The sequence below is a fragment of the Bombina bombina genome, chromosome 7, assembly GCF_027579735.1.
Source record: "Bombina bombina isolate aBomBom1 chromosome 7, aBomBom1.pri, whole genome shotgun sequence".
NCBI lineage: Eukaryota > Metazoa > Chordata > Amphibia > Anura > Bombinatoridae > Bombina > Bombina bombina.
Genome location: NC_069505.1, coordinates 137,174,842 through 137,190,926, shown reverse-complemented (window position 1 = coordinate 137,190,926; position 16,085 = coordinate 137,174,842). Strand labels below are relative to the sequence as shown.

General features: G+C 36.5%; 1 protein-coding gene across 3 annotated transcripts in view; it reads left to right on the top strand.

The window, feature by feature from the left end:
- SPI1 (Spi-1 proto-oncogene) overlaps positions 1-16,085 on the top strand; it is a 126,431-nt gene that overhangs the window by 87,304 nt on the left and 23,042 nt on the right. For all 3 annotated transcript variants that reach the window (XM_053720340.1, XM_053720338.1, XM_053720339.1), the window contains exons 2-3: positions 15,163-15,253; positions 15,526-15,731. In XM_053720340.1, coding sequence (XP_053576315.1) covers positions 15,163-15,253; positions 15,526-15,731 — 297 coding nt within the window. The remainder of the gene's footprint in view (positions 1-15,162; positions 15,254-15,525; positions 15,732-16,085) is intronic.

Below are 16,085 nucleotides of genomic sequence, written 5' to 3'. Positions count from 1 at the left end.
ACTTTACATTGTAGCTAAGTGTCATTTCTTCAGTGTTGTCACATGAAAAGATATAATAAAATATTTACAAAAATGTGAGGGGTGTACTCACTTTTGTGAGATACTGTATGTATATATATATATATATATATATATATATATATAATATCCCAAGAAGTAGAAGCACTCACGGTAACATAATCCTTATTCAGCCTGCCCGGGGTGCTTAAAAATAACAATATAAGCATCCAAAGGGAAAAGCACTCACCGGGTCTTATTGAGCAAAAAACACTTTTAATCCGTGACGTTTCGAGGTTGCCCCCGTCTTCAGACAACAATTACAGGTACATACAATTACTCACCCTTTATAACAAACAAACCCGCTCCCAAGTGCAGTCCCGCCGGTGGCGTACCGGAAGTCAGCAGCCGTGCGCAGAACACTACGTCACCGGTTGCCATAGCAACCAGGACGCCTCCCTGCGGAATCCCTGTTATATGTTAAAACTTAGACATTAAAAATTAATTAACTGTGCAAAGATACAGCATTAATTACAAAAGGCTAAACGAAAAATATATGCTGGGAAAAACACTTCTAAAGAATGGGCTCTAACATCCAGGTAATAATTCGTAACATCATCGTTAGAAAAACATCCTAAATATCCCTAAGTCCCTATACTATAATAGTCAATATACAATATCAATGAAATCCTAAATTAAGTATGTAACAAACAAATAATTCCTAAACAGGGATAAATTATATCCTAACACCGTAACAAACAAGATAAGCTAAACAAGCAAATCTAAATATACTCCATATTGAGTCTCCAGCAACATAACATTAGGAATAGCAAAGTATCATTGTCCATGAATCTTAGATCAGAAGTACAACCTGAAAATCAAAAATTAATTAAAGAAACCTAACAAACGAAGAGAAAAACCACCATGTGAAAAAATAAAAAAATAAATAAACATTAGAATAAAAACAAAAACAATAAAAATAAGTATGAATAAAAATAAATAAAAATGTGAGTAAGAGCAAAAAGAAGGAGAAGGCCAGAATACAAGAAAAAGAAAAAGAAGAACCAAGAAACATGCAATTTAATAAAAATAAAAATATAGGGATAAATTTCATAGAAAACAATGCCAATCCAAGTTGACATTCAGGCCCCGTGGAGCCATAGTGCCCAGATTGAAAATCCATTTAGATTCTCGCTGTAATAATATTCTTCCTCTGTCACCCCCTCTTGTAAGTGGGGGCACATGATCAATGATGATATACTTTAGATCAGCGACTGAGTGTTTCGATAAGGCAAAGTGCCTGGCCACCGGTTGCTCAGAGTCACCACGATCAATAGCTGTTCTTATAGCCGATCTGTGGTTGGCCATTCTTGTACGGAGGTCGTCCACAGTTTTCCCCACATAGAACAAACCGCATACACAGTGTAACAAATACACTATGTATTTGGCTGTACATGTGACCCGATGTTTGATGCTATAAGTCCTATTCTTGTAGGGATGTCTAAACACTTTACCAGTTGTTAATCCACTGCATGTTGTGCATCCCAAGCAGCGGTAACAACCAGGTTTAGATTGCAGCCAAGTCTCCTTCATATAACAACCCCTGGGGTCCGTCTTGACAAGCTGATCTCTTAAGGATCTCGCTCTCCGATACCCAATTCTAGGAGGTGCTGTCCCCTCAAATGGCAGATCCGGGTCTGAAGAGATTAGAGACCAGTGTTTGCGTATACTCTCAGCAATAGCTGGTTTGTCAACATCGCAGGTTGTGGAGAATGTCATTCTATTATCTCCCAAAACTGTTTCATTGTAGGTTAGCAGATCCTCCTGCTGTAACTTCAATGTATCCATCTTCTGTAGTGCTAAATTTTGCTTGTTGTATCCCCTCTGAATGAAACGTGATTCCATAGCATGCATTTGTTGTTCCCTAAGACCAGCTATAGTATTGTTCCTTGCTGTTCTCTTAAATTGTGATATGGGTAGAGCACGTTTGAGGGCTGGGGGGTGGCAGCTGTGGGCATGTAACAGAGAATTACGGTCTGTTTCTTTTGTGTATAGTGTCGTGCACAATCGACCTTCTTTTTAAAAAATTCTCAGGTCCAGAAAATCCACACTCGAGCTGTTATACGTCAGTTTGAACTTGATAGTGGGATGTGCTTCATTGACACATGCAAACCATAATAGTAAATCCTCCTCTGTGCCCCGCCATACCAAGAAAAGGTCATCTATGTATCTTTTGTAATGGGTGACTCTGACATCCTGAAATAATGTCGTACCTCTCGTTTCGAATTCCGCCATGAATAAGTTGGCATACGTGGGCGCCACATTTGACCCCATGGCCGTCCCCGCAATTTGCAGGTAGAATTCTTTCTCGAACCGAAAGTAATTCATCTCCAAGCATACTGTTAGAAGTTCCTGGATTACATCAACAGGTGGACCCACATACGGGTATCTGGCCAATTGCCTGCATACTGCCGCTATCCCCTCATTGTGAGGTATTATGGTATACAAGCTGGTCACGTCCATAGTGACCAGCAGGGTATCCTCTTGTATATCATTGATGGTGCTGAGTATTCTTATCATAGTGCTTGAATCCAGGAGGAAAGAATCCATACTCCTAACTAATGGTTGGAGTATGTTATCCAAATAGATAGCGATTGGCTGAAGCAATGAACCTATAGCCGAGACTATAGGTCTCCCCGGGGGGGTTACCATATCCTTATGGATCTTGGGTAGCGTGTAGATCACTGGAACTCTTGGATGTTGTACTGTCATGAAGCCCAGGGAGTCGCTACCTATACAATCAGTCTCATGCAAATGTTGAAGCATGTTATCAAGTTTTCTCTTGTATACGCTGGTAGGATCACCTCTTAGTTTTTTGTAGGTATCCTTATCCATCAATTGTCACATTATTTCAGCCCTATAATTGGTATAATTTTGGATGACAATGGCACCCCCTTTGTCCGCTTCCCTTAATACTATGGAAGTGTTTTCTTGTAAGTCAATGAGAGCACTTCTTTCGTCTTTAGTCAGATTGTGTCTATACTGACCCTTCCTTTGATGTGGACTCAAAGTATCTTGTTGTACCATCCTGGAAAAGGTTTTTATAGAAGGGTTATAGCTTGTAGGGTCAAACTTACTCTTCTCCTTGAAGATCTTTCTTGGTTATTCTTGATAATCCCTGAAGTATTCTTTCAGTCTCAAATTTCTAGAGAACTTCTGGATATCTACAAACAGTTCAAAATCATCACACTTAACAGTGGGTATGAATAACAAGCCCTTATTTAAAACCTTTTTCTCATTCTCAGTTAGTACATGATTACTTAAGTTGACAACTAGGTCCTCCTCGGCCGACCTCTCCTGGGGGGTCTGGGTGGTAGACTTGAACCCCCCCCCCCGCCTTGTGTGGTTCCTCGTCCTTCCCCATTTTTTGATCTTGTTGTCATACCGCTTCTATAACCAGTATGCATCTGTGCAGGGGTAGCGGTCGTCGTATTGCCATCAGAGTCAGTACTATTACCCGAGCTGTCCACTGAATCCATGGGTCTTCTTCTATTATACCTGTGGCGCCATTGTCTATTTATACGATATTGTGCTCTTTCTTCAGGGCCCAATTGCCATCTATAGACACTTTTGTTTTTATAATCGTTGGTCACGTCTTCTAGTTTGCGATTTTTAAATGTAATTAGCTCATCTTCATACTTTTTTATATCATCTTTTAGTTTGCCAAGCCAATTTTGCTCCTTCTCAGCTTCCAGTACCGGCAGGTATTGGCCCTCATATTTAGATATTTCCACTTTGCTTAATTCCAAAAGTCTGGAAACCTCCTGTATTACAAGTAATACCAGGTCCAGGGAGCATTTATTGAGTATATTGCACCACTTAAGGCAAAACTCAGGATTGTTCCTGCCTATCGTGGGGACATTCCTGATACGAAAGCCCCTAGGAATTAATGTTTTGCGGTGATACTCAGATAAATATGCTCCATGCAATGCATAGTCAATATCTTTTTTCTTCATTTTAGCCAATCTCTCATAAATACTTTTTGTTTGTTCAATAATAGCCCTCTGGGGTATTGCTGCAAAACGTATGCGAGATGCATCTTCTTCAGTAAAAAAGAATTCCTCTGCACCTTTTATTTCATCCCCCAGATCCAGTTCCTGTGTTACTTCAATCCCCTCAGCCATAATGTAACAGAAATTATTTAATTATTGTTCAATGCACAGCGTCAATAAAAACAGTGAAGAAAATAAGAGTCCTCAGGAGTCACAGTCTGTATATCAATTTTAGCCGGGTGCTAGTACAATAACAATATAATATCCCAAGAGGTAGAAGCACTCACGGTAACATAATCCTTATTCAGCCTGCCCGGGGTGCTTAAAAATAACAATATAAGCATCCAAAGGGAAAAGCACTCCCCGGGTCTTATTGAGCAAAAAACACTTTTAATCCGTGACGTTTCGAGGTTGCCCCCGTCTTCAGACAACAATTACAGGTACATACAATTACTCACCCTTTATAACAAACAAACCCGCTCCCAAGTGCAGTCCCGCCGGTGGCGTACCGGAAGTCAGCAGCCGTGCGCAGAACACTACGTCACCGGTTGCCATAGCAACCAGGACGCCTCCCGGCGGAATCCCTGTTATATGTTAAAACTTAGACATTAAAAATTAATTAACTGTGCAAAGATACAGCATTAATTACAAAAGGCTAAACGAAAAATATATGCTGGGAAAAACACTTCTAAAGAATGGGCTCTAACATCCAGGTAATAATTCGTAACATCATCGTTAGAAAAACATCCTAAATATCCCTAAGTCCCTATACTATAATAGTCAATATACAATATCAAACGAAGAGAAAAACCACCATGTGAAAAAATAAAAAAATAAATAAACAGAATAAAAACAAAAACAAAAAATAATAAAAATAAAAATAAGTATGAATAAAAATAAATAGAAATGTGAGTAAGAGCAAAAAGAAGGAGAAGGCCATAATACAAGAAAAAGAAAAAAGAAAAAGAAGAACCAAGAAACATGCAATTTAATAAAAATAAAAATATAGGGAGAAATTTCATAGATATAGATATATATTAGATATAAAGAGCTAAATACCAGGGGAGGATATATATATATATATATATATATATATATATATATATATATATATATATATATATATCATGCTTAGATATAAAGAGCTAAGTTCCAGGGAAAGATATATATATATATAAAAGATGATAAGATAAATGAGTACCGTTAGCTGTGTAACAACTTGTAACAAGTCTGGATTGGCTGTTTCAAAAAAACAATTTCATCAAGGTAATGATTCATTCAAAACAATTTCAAACTCATACAATATGTTAGTCTATTGTAGAACTGCGGAACGTTCTTGTAATGACAAGGTATTTATTTGGGAATATCTTTCCTTCCTGAGTGAGACAAAATAATCATCAGAATATCAGGTATTTAGGGGTTTCTAAAGACCTACAGGAAAACAAAGGTTATATATGCAACCAAACCAAAAGCAGAAGATCTAATTGTATCAGTATTGATGACAACTGCCTAGAGTTTGAATGCAGATTTGCTTTCACTTAACCAATTACATTTATTCACAACATGTGCAATTAAAAGGATATGAAACCCAATTTTTTTTCTTTCATGATTCAGTTAGAGCATACAATTTTGAACAAGTTTCATATTAACTTCTATTCTCTCATTTTCTTTGTTCTCTTGGTATCCTTTGTTAAAAAGGATACATATTTAGGCTCATGAGCAGCAATGCACTTCTGGGAGCTAGCTGCTGATTTGTGGCTGCACACATATACGTCTTGTAATTGGCTTAACTGATATGTTTAACTAGCTACCAGTAGGGAGTTGCTGCTTCTTCAACAAAGGATACAAAGAGATATAAGCAAACATGATAAAGTAAGTAAATTGGAAAGTTGTTTAAATGTGCATGCTCTATCTAAATTTCCCTTTACCTCTCTGTCCCCTATATCATGTGACAGCATCAGCCAATCAGCCAAGCCAATGTGCCTCTAAAAGGGTCACACAAAAGCCTGTGCATAATTTAATAATGGAAGATAATTGCAAAAGTTGTTACAAATTGCATGTTCTGTCTGAATCATGTAAATTTAGTTTTGTTTTTAGTGTCCCTTTAACATTTAAACTATAAGTATCAATCTGATCACAATATGTTAGTTACAAGTTTCACAGTTTAAAAGTGTGATTTGAGTTATTATCAGATCTGTAGTGTGAAAGAGGAAAATTTGGTATTAAAGTCTTTAAGGTTGCTACATTGTCTGTAAACAATCACGTAATATTGATAGTAAAATGCATTTTTTATGCATTGGAGTGGACTGTGCATATTATTTTCACTAAATATGCACATTCGCTTTTGGACAAATGTTAAAATTATATAATTTTTTGCATTTGTCAGAATGTGACAAAAAAAGTTTTGCTGATTTGTTCATGCAGTTAAAAGCTTTGCTGTAACTGGGAAAGGCTTTGCAATATTTTAAAAAAAATAACGGAGACTAAGAAATCAACAAATTTCTCATACAAAGTCAACAAATTATATAGTAGTCACTGGGTAAAAAACTTTACTTTACAATTTGATACAGTTTGGTACAACAAAATTCTTCATACAAATCATCTTCATTCAACAACTTTCTGCAAATCTGTGAATTCTATTTTTCATTTAAAGGGACAGTATACACTCATTTTCATATAACTGCATGTAATAGACACTACTATAAAGAATAAGTTGCACAGATACTGAAATAAAAATCCAGTAAAAAACTGTTTAAAAACTTACTTAGAAGCTCTCAGTTTAGCTCTGTTGAAAAGTTAGCTGGAAAGCCCACTGCAAGAGGGAAATAAGACACTCCCCCTCCCCCTTCTTTCGCATATGAAAAGACCCTTTACACAAACAGGAGCAAGCTGGAGAAGGTAGCTGACGGTATTCTCATAAAACTTTGGGGCTTGGTTAGGAGTCTGAAAATCAGAGCAATGTTATTTAAAAATAAGCAAAACTATACATTTAAAAAAAAAAACACTTTATAGGCTATATAAATAGATCTACAAAACATTTATGCAAAGAAAAAATGATTGTATAATGTCCCTTTAAATGGACAGTCTACTCCAATTTTTTATTGTTAAAATAGATAACGTCTTTCCTACCCAGCTTTGCACAGCCAACATTGTTATATTAATATACTTTAGAACCTTTACACCTCTAAATGTCTGCCTGTTTCTAAGCCCCTGTAAGCTGCCTCTCATTTCAGTAAATTTTATTAGCTTTTCACAGCCAGACAGTGCTAGGTCACGTGTGCTATATAGATAACATTGTGCTTAGTCCTGTGGAGTTATTTATGAGTCAGCATTGATTGTTTAAAATGCAAGTCAGTCAAAAGAATTGAAAATTTCAGGGGGCAGTCTGCAGAGGCTTAGATACAAGGTAATCACAGAGGTAAAAAGTATATTGAAATAACTGTGTTGGTTATGGAAAACTGGGGAATGGGTAATAAAGGGATTATCTATCTTTTTCACAATAACAATTCTGGAGTAGACTGTCCCTTTAAGTGGGAGTAAAGACATTTGGTGCTTTATGACAAAATGGCGCTTTAAACACAAAGTTATTGGTTTAAGTATATTGAACATGCAGTGCTGAAAATAGTGGGCAGGATAATGTGACATCATCGGGGAATAAAAGATATAACTTTATCCTATCAGATACATGAAAACGATTAAATAAGAGTACAAGAGTACTATATTAAATGTTTAAAAAATGAAGATTTTACAAGTAAAAAATTAGAAAAAAAGGGCTGATAAATAAGAGAGCCTGGGAGATCGTAAACATGTTTGAGGAAAGTCTTGTAGGTAAGCTTCACTGTTCTTAACCAGTCCTCACCCGAACTGCTATTTTAAATCTATTTAAATGGACATAATACCCATCTAAAGAAAAGAACAAAAAAAGAAAAATATATTTTACCTCAGAAATTCTTCAGATCACAATAGTAAGTGTTATGTGAACAGTTTGAGAGATGAGCAATGGCACCACTCTTATTACTTTGAGGGAACACTCTATTTAAATGTATAGAATATAATCTAATATGTAGTTATATTATGTAATTGTGTATAGGTGCTGAGTATCAGAGAGAAACATATACAAGAACAATTCCAGCTGGACAGGATACTAACCAGAAAAGCACTCTACCCTCATACGTATGGGCTTAGTGTATATAGATTTTAAAATATATCAACTTTATTAGTTTTATTTAAAAAGGGTTACACACAATAAAAACAGTTGCAGCAAGTAAAAGTGGTTTTCAAACTAATGTAGTGAAAAGGGTGGATAGTTACAAATTCTTATCCTGAATTGATATCATGGATAGTAACTCCAACCTAAAGAGGATTTGTGGTAAACCTTAATGGTAAAGGTATGTTTATAATCTGCTGAGGACTAACATCCCTGCAAAATTGAGGTCAACCTGTTAGTGGCCACTAATCAGTCAAAGTGTGTACTTATAAATTGTATACCTCACTGAGTGTTATGTGGATACTAAAATAAATTGTACACATATGTACTCTGTGATAGAGTACTGCAACAGTAGTAGTATGGCTAGGTATTGATACCTTGTAAGTTACGTGTAGTTTGCACTTATATATACAAATTACTTGTTAGTGTGCCCGTGGGTCACAATTAAAATATTAGTTGCTCCACAGATTAGAGGTATATCTCCGCCGTTATTTGTACAGCCCAATATCTAGTATGGAGCGTGTGTATATAAATGAAACCACAGGAATTACCGTGTATTCAAACGTTAAGATACAGTGTAACCAATGACTCGCAACTAACTTTGTATCGGTTGCTATTGATTAATTATAAAGTTACATATCATATACTTTTGTAATAAGATTTTCAGCAACCTACAAAGAAGTTTATTACTTAAAGGGCCACTGTAAGTAAATATTTTCTATGCCTGTTACTAACTAACTACCCCAAATACGCTTTTTATCAATAGCATTTCATTAACATATTGCTACCGTATATCAGAAATCTTGTCTGCAAATGTAATTGTTTTCCAAACCCACTCCGTGGGTATCCTTTGCTCTGTACCAATCCGTTTACAATACCTAGGTTTCAAAATGGCGCTTTAAACACAAAGTTATTGGTTTAAGTATATTGAACATGCAGTGCTGAAAATAGTGGGCAGGATAATGTGACATCATCGGGGAATAAAAGATATAACTTTTAGAACGTTATTAAACTTCGTTTTGGAGAAAATATAGGTCAGTAGGTTTTAATTAATGTTTATTAACTTTAATATGTTAGTTGTTTAGCTTAAAAATTATAACAGAAAGTAATCCTTTAACGAGGAGGCTTATACAAATTACTTGTTAGTGTGCCTGTGGGCTTAAAGGGACGCTGAACCCAATTTTTTTCATTCGCGATTCAGATAAAGCATGAAATTTTAAGCAACGTTCTAATTTACTCCTATTATCAATTTTTCTTCATTCTCTTGCTATCTTTATTTGAAAAAGAAGGCATCTAAGCTTTTTTTGGGTTCAGAACTCTGGATAGCAGTTTTTTATTGGTGGATGAATTTATTCACCAATCAGCAAGGACAACCCAGGTTGTTCACCAAAAATGGGCTGTCATCTAAACTTACATTCTTGCATTTCAAATAAAGATACCAAGAGAATGAAGAAAATTTGATCATAGGAGTAAATTAGAAATTTGCTTAAAATTTCACGCTCTATCTAAATCACAAAAGAAAAAATTTGGGTTCAGTGTCCCTTTAACACTAAAGCTCCCCACCCGGCAGGTATGTGCAGGATATGCGATTTATTTATTACAGCAGTAACCTAAATCAGCTGGTTTCAGAAACTCCCTAACAGCATAACTCATATAGAGAGGCCTCTCACCCCCACTGTGAATTGTATACGCTTAGTATTAAACGTGCAAATAAAGAAGGAATGTCTATATGCCCTAAGGTCACACTTAGATTGTGCAGTGTTCCACAAGTTAAGGAATACAGAAGTCAACGTTTAACCTGTATATATGTGAACAGTTATCCTTTAGCTACTGTCAGCCGCTTGTTTGAAAAAAACAAAACAGCAAATCGCGAGATTTCATAGTAAAATTCCTTAAACATAGGAGGGAAAAAACATGGCTGTGCCTGCACATGCCAAATGCACACTCCCTTGCAAGTCCTAGGACTAGCATTCTTATTGGCTGTTTAATGTCCCTTTACTATGGAATGTGGCTGCTGAGAAGATTTTGAGGTAAAATATCTTCTTTTTTTACAGAGATGTTCAGGTGATATTTTCTAGTCGTTTATTTACAGTTATGCTGTATCACTTTCAAGTACTTTAACATTTGGGTATCATATCCCCTTAAATTAAAGGGATGGTAAACACATTATAGTTACATTTTTTCTGTAATCTACCAGTAGATTAACATATCAGCAGTTTGAGTGTTATAAAAACAAATGAGCACCTTGTTTGCTGTAATTGTTTTTAATAGTCAAAATCCACCCAACATTTTCTACATTTGGAGGAGCTAATATGAAGATGACAGGGCTTGCCCCTGCCATAGTGTTAAAGGGACATTAAACCCCAACATTTTCTTTCATGATTTAGGTAGAGAATAAAATTGTAAACAACATTCACATTTACTTCTATTATCTAATTTGCGTCATTCTTTAGATATCGTTTGTTGAATAAATAGAAATAGACATTGGTGAGCCAATCACACGAGGCATCTATGTGGAGCGACCAATCAGCAGCTACTGAGCATATCTAGATATGCTTTTCAGCAAAGAATATCAAGAGAATGAAGCAAATTAGATAATTGAAGTAAATTAGAAAGTTGTTTAAAATTGCATGCTCTATCTGAATCACAAAAGAAATGTTTTGGGTTTAATGTCCCTTTAACAAAATCGCCACTGGAAGTAAAATAAATAATGAAAGTATATAGCAAAGTATTTACTAACCATTTAAATGGACATGAAAACCCAACATTTGTCTTCCCTGCTTCAAATAGAACAGTGCTTCTCAACTTCAGTTTTTAAGTACCCTTAACAGGACAGATTGCCATGATATTAATTAGAGTACAGATTAAATATTCAGATGATGAGTGAGAGCATTTTAGTAACCATGGTTACTGATCCGCTGATTATTTCACTTGTGCTCTAGTTAAAAATCTGGCCTGTTATTGGGTACTTGCAGACTGGAGTTGAGAAACACTGAAATAGAACATACATTTATAAACAATCATCCAAATTACTTCTACAGGGTACAAACTCGTAAATCCAGAATTATTCTGTAATCCACAGTTTTTCATTAATATTTTTTAAAAATAAAATGATAAAAAAATAAAAAGATTTCCTGCCAGTAAGTAACAATTTTCATTGCCGACATCTTTGGTTTGCTTTTTTGTTTTTAAATGAAAATTATAGTATATATATACTTATATATATATATATATATATATATATATATATATATATATACATACAGTATTTAGAACAACTACTATCTTACTGATTACAGTGCTGTACTATCTACCTACTATGTACACAAAAAACAATTATATAGAGCTACCTTTAAGTTGCACGTATAAGCTGTATTATGACATGTAAATATTGCCTAAATGACATAAGATGTTTACACGTGGCCCTATCCTCTCTCCAAAATGTCCCATTTTACAGATGAAAATATACAAATATTCAGAAATCCAAACCTTTTCTGGTCACAAGCAGCTTGAATAAGGGGTTTTACACCTGTCCTTCATCATCTTTGTATCCTTTGTTGAAACAGCAGCAATGCAGTGCTGGGTGAGCCAATGAAAAGAGGCATATGTTCAGCCACCAATCAGCAGCTAGCTTTTGCTGCTCTTGAGCCTACCTAGGTATGGTTTTCAACAAAGAATGCAAAAAGAATGAAGCAAAATAGTTAACAGATGTAAAATGGAATGTTGTTTAAAATCACGTCTGAATCACAAAAATGTACTTTTGACTATACTGCCTCTTTTCATCCCCTGGTATTAGGTTTTGAATATTATAGATTACCTTAAAAATATGGAGGAATATGTCTTCATGACCTTGAATAAGATAGAACTATTTGTAGAAATTTGGTCTAAGTGGGAAGCCGGTAGACGTGTGAATTCTGAGGTTTGGTATACTTCTTAATGCAGAAGAAGGCGGCCACTTGTGACATTCGGATCTTTTCAGAGCCAGATTTATTCTTGTAAAGGTTCAACACACTAAAATCTGTACAAATCTAGATCTTAATGTGTTGCACTTTCACAAGAATAAATCTGGCTCCGAAAACAGCTGAATGCCATGAGTGGCTGCCCTTTTCCCCATTCAGAGGTATCCATAACCTCCCAATGCACATGTCTAGAGGACAGTCATGAGGGTCCCACTTAGGGGCTATGTCCTCTTTATAATATAGGAAGCCATCAGGGTTGACAATAGTCTATGGCTTGATGTGGCAGGAGATTGAGAGATGGAGGAGAGTATAAGTGGAGAGAAGAACAATTAACTTAGGTATCAAAACCATGTGTCACCCCCCCTCTTTTTTTTGTCTTCCCACCCCCTCCAAGGACAAGATGCCTTCTTTTTTAATCTATACTAGTCCAATAAGGGGTTCTCCTAATCTAAATGTATATATTTATACAGCAGTACAATTGTTTTAGTTATTTATAGAATATATAATTTGCGTTTAAGCAAAAAGACTATTTAATTTAGTTTATTGACAACTCGGGTACAATGAATTATTACTAAGGGGCATATTTATCAAAGTGCAAGCAGACATGATACGATGTAGTGTATCACGTCTGCTGCACATTGATAAATGCCAACAGCATACGCTGTCGGCATTTATCATTGCACAAGCAGTTCACCAGAACCGCCCCCTGCAATACCACTAGCAGTGAGTGTCAATCAACCCGATCGGGTTGATTTCTGTCCGCCGTCTCAGAGCAGGCAGACAAGGTATGGAGCAGCGGTCTTTAACTGCTTCATAACTTCTGTTTCCGGCGACCCCTCATTCGGAGCTTGTTAATTTGGCCCCTTAGTGTTTGTTTTGTGTGATTTCCCAGCTTTGGATATGTACCCATTTTTGAACATTTGTATTGGTTATATATTATTTGGTTATCCTTAAAGTGACAGGAAAGTCAAAATTAAACTTGCATGATTCAGATAGAGCATGTCATTTTAAGACACTTAAATCCACTTCTATTTTCAAATGTGCTTTGTTCTCTTGGTATCCCTTGTCGAACAAGAATACTCACATATCCTTTACCAGTGGGAGCTGCTGCTGATTGGTGCCTGCACTCATTTGTCTCTTGAGATTGGCTAACTAGAAGGGTTCAGCTAGCTGCAGTAGCGCAATGCTGTTCCTTCAGCAAAGGATAACAAGAGAATGAAGAAAATTTGATAATAGAAGTACATTGGAAAGTTGTTTGAAATTGTATGTCCTTTACGAATCATGAAATTTTGAGTTTCCTGTCCCTTTAAAGTCTTTAATAAAGATTATTTGAAATAAAAAAAAAGAAATTTCATTTGTGGTTGATACTTTTGAAGCACTTACATTAGATGTTCAATGACTTTGGTTTTTATGGAATATTTCTTGCATGGTTGATCTTGTCCTTTCTTTTAATGCCTTAAAGGGACAGTTAACTCCAGGATCTTTATTATTTAGAAAGATAGATAATCCCTTAATTACCCATTCCCCAGTTGCATAGCCAACACGGTTATATTAATATACTTTTTACCTCTGTGGTTACTTTGCATCTAAGCCTCTACAGACTGCCATCTTATCTCAGTTCTTTTGATAGACATACATTTTAACTGCTCATTTCCGACTCTTAAATAACTCTACAAGAGTGAGCATAATGTTATCGATATGGCACACATGAACTAGCACTGTCTAGCTGTGAAAAACTGTCAAAATGCACTGAGATAAGAGGCGACCTTCAATGGCGTAGACATTAGCATATTACCCTACCTAGGCTTAGCTTTCAACAAAGGAGATAAACAACAATTGGTTAAGCAGCACCACTAATTATAGTGGAGAGTGACTTGTACCTCAAGGATGTGACTTATTGAGAAAACATTTTTTTTATGTTTGTGAGGTGCAGCTGTAGGAGCTTTGCCTGTCAGCAACTAAACAATCAGGGCTTGAAGGGCCACAAAACTAATCCCATAAAAATTAGCAATAAATAAACCTGATACTTACGTTACCAATGCTGTAATAAAAGTAATGCTAATACAAGAGTTAGATAAATCAAACCCCGTTTACCCTCACCTTACTCTTCTTCCTCCCCACTTCTCTGCCACTGATTCTTCTCCTCCTGAAGCACTATGCTACAGCTGTAACACCAGCTACTATGTAAAAGCACCCGCTTACATTCCCTGCTTCCCTCCTCCATACCTCCTAATATTTGTGGCTCGGTATTAAGGACTTAAAAGGTTAAAAGAGGCCATTAACATTTTGTTCGTGGAGACGTGCTGGAAGGGGTGGAGTCACTTTTGGATAGTGGGTGCGATTGTAGGTGGTCTTAGAGGTCAGTGGGTGGGTCTTAGGGGTCAGTGGGTGTGTCTATGAGGTTTGTGGACATTTCTGGGCAGGCTAAGGGCAGGGTTAAAGGAAATTCTGCAAACAGGGACATATGGCTGTATCAAGGGGACAGTGTGACAGAGCTCAGGATTTAGGATTATGTATCTCAAATAGGGACAGTTGGGAGATCTGCACCTCTGCTGAAGTGTTGTTTCTCACAGGACACTAAGTTCTTTGCACTCTATATAAATTCTTTATAGCCCGTTGTTCATACCAAAAACATTTTAACCTTTCAAAATAGTGCTTTCTTAAAGGCATGACAGATTTGTTCTGAGTGTACTATCCCTTTAAGGTAAATAATGATTATGTTCATGGCCTTGTTACAATAATGCAGTTTGTTTTTCGGGTACGAGACTAACCAAGTCTTTCTTTATAACATGTTGTGCCACTGTATAGAATTAAACTATAATTTCTATTTCTGGTTTTGCAGCAGTTGCTACACATCACCCCTAGCAACCAAACTCATTGGAAGTGTCTGCAAATTCCACTTCTTTTTATTTTTTTTTAACTCCAAGTGTCTCTTTCCTTCCCTCAGTCACACCCAGAGGATCTAGTCCCCTACGAGCCTGAGATTTACCGCCAACACCATGACTACTACCCGTACCCCAGTGACAGCGAGAGCCATGGTAAGCCAAGCATGTACCCAGCGGTAAGGGGAAAATGGTGTAAGGAGGCAAGGACAGAATGAGAAGTAGATAAACAAATTACTGCATTATATAATAAGAAATTGTTTAGATATAAAGAATTTAGGGTGGTTAAACCATTAGAGAAAGATAAAATAGAAATAATTGTCAGGAATCCCTCTCGTGAGTATTTTATAGATGGGCAAACGATAGTTAGGTTGAGGGTCATAACTTCTAGTTATAGCAGTGAAAAAATAATACTAACTGGATTACAGCTTCCCTTTTAGAGCATTATTGGGAGTACCCTGCCTCTCACCTACATGGAGACCTGGATGGATTCCCAGACTCTCAACTCACAGAACTGCAGAGCGTGCAGCCGCCGCAATTACAGCAGTTCTATAGGCACATGGAACTGGAGCAGATGCATGCACTGGAGCCAGGGCTGTCTACTCCTCATACACACCTTACTTTGGGCCACCAGGTATAGTATCTGCCACTCACATTTTATACTGTGTCAACAATTATCAAACAAATGAGGGGTCAATGGAAAAGCAAGTACCAGGCTTCCAATTCCATATACAGCGCTTACTAACCTACAAAACATCCTTTAAAGGGAAATAAAACCCATAAATGAGATAATGAGATAGAGCCTGCAATTTTACGTCTATTATCTAATTTGCTCTGTTCTCTTGGCATCCTTTGTTGAAAATCATACATAGGTAGACTTAAGAGTGGAAATGCACTACTGGGAGCAAGCTACTGATTGGTGGCTACACATATGTGCATCTTGTCATTGGCTGAACTGTTGTGTTCAGCTAGCTCCCAGTAGTGAAAT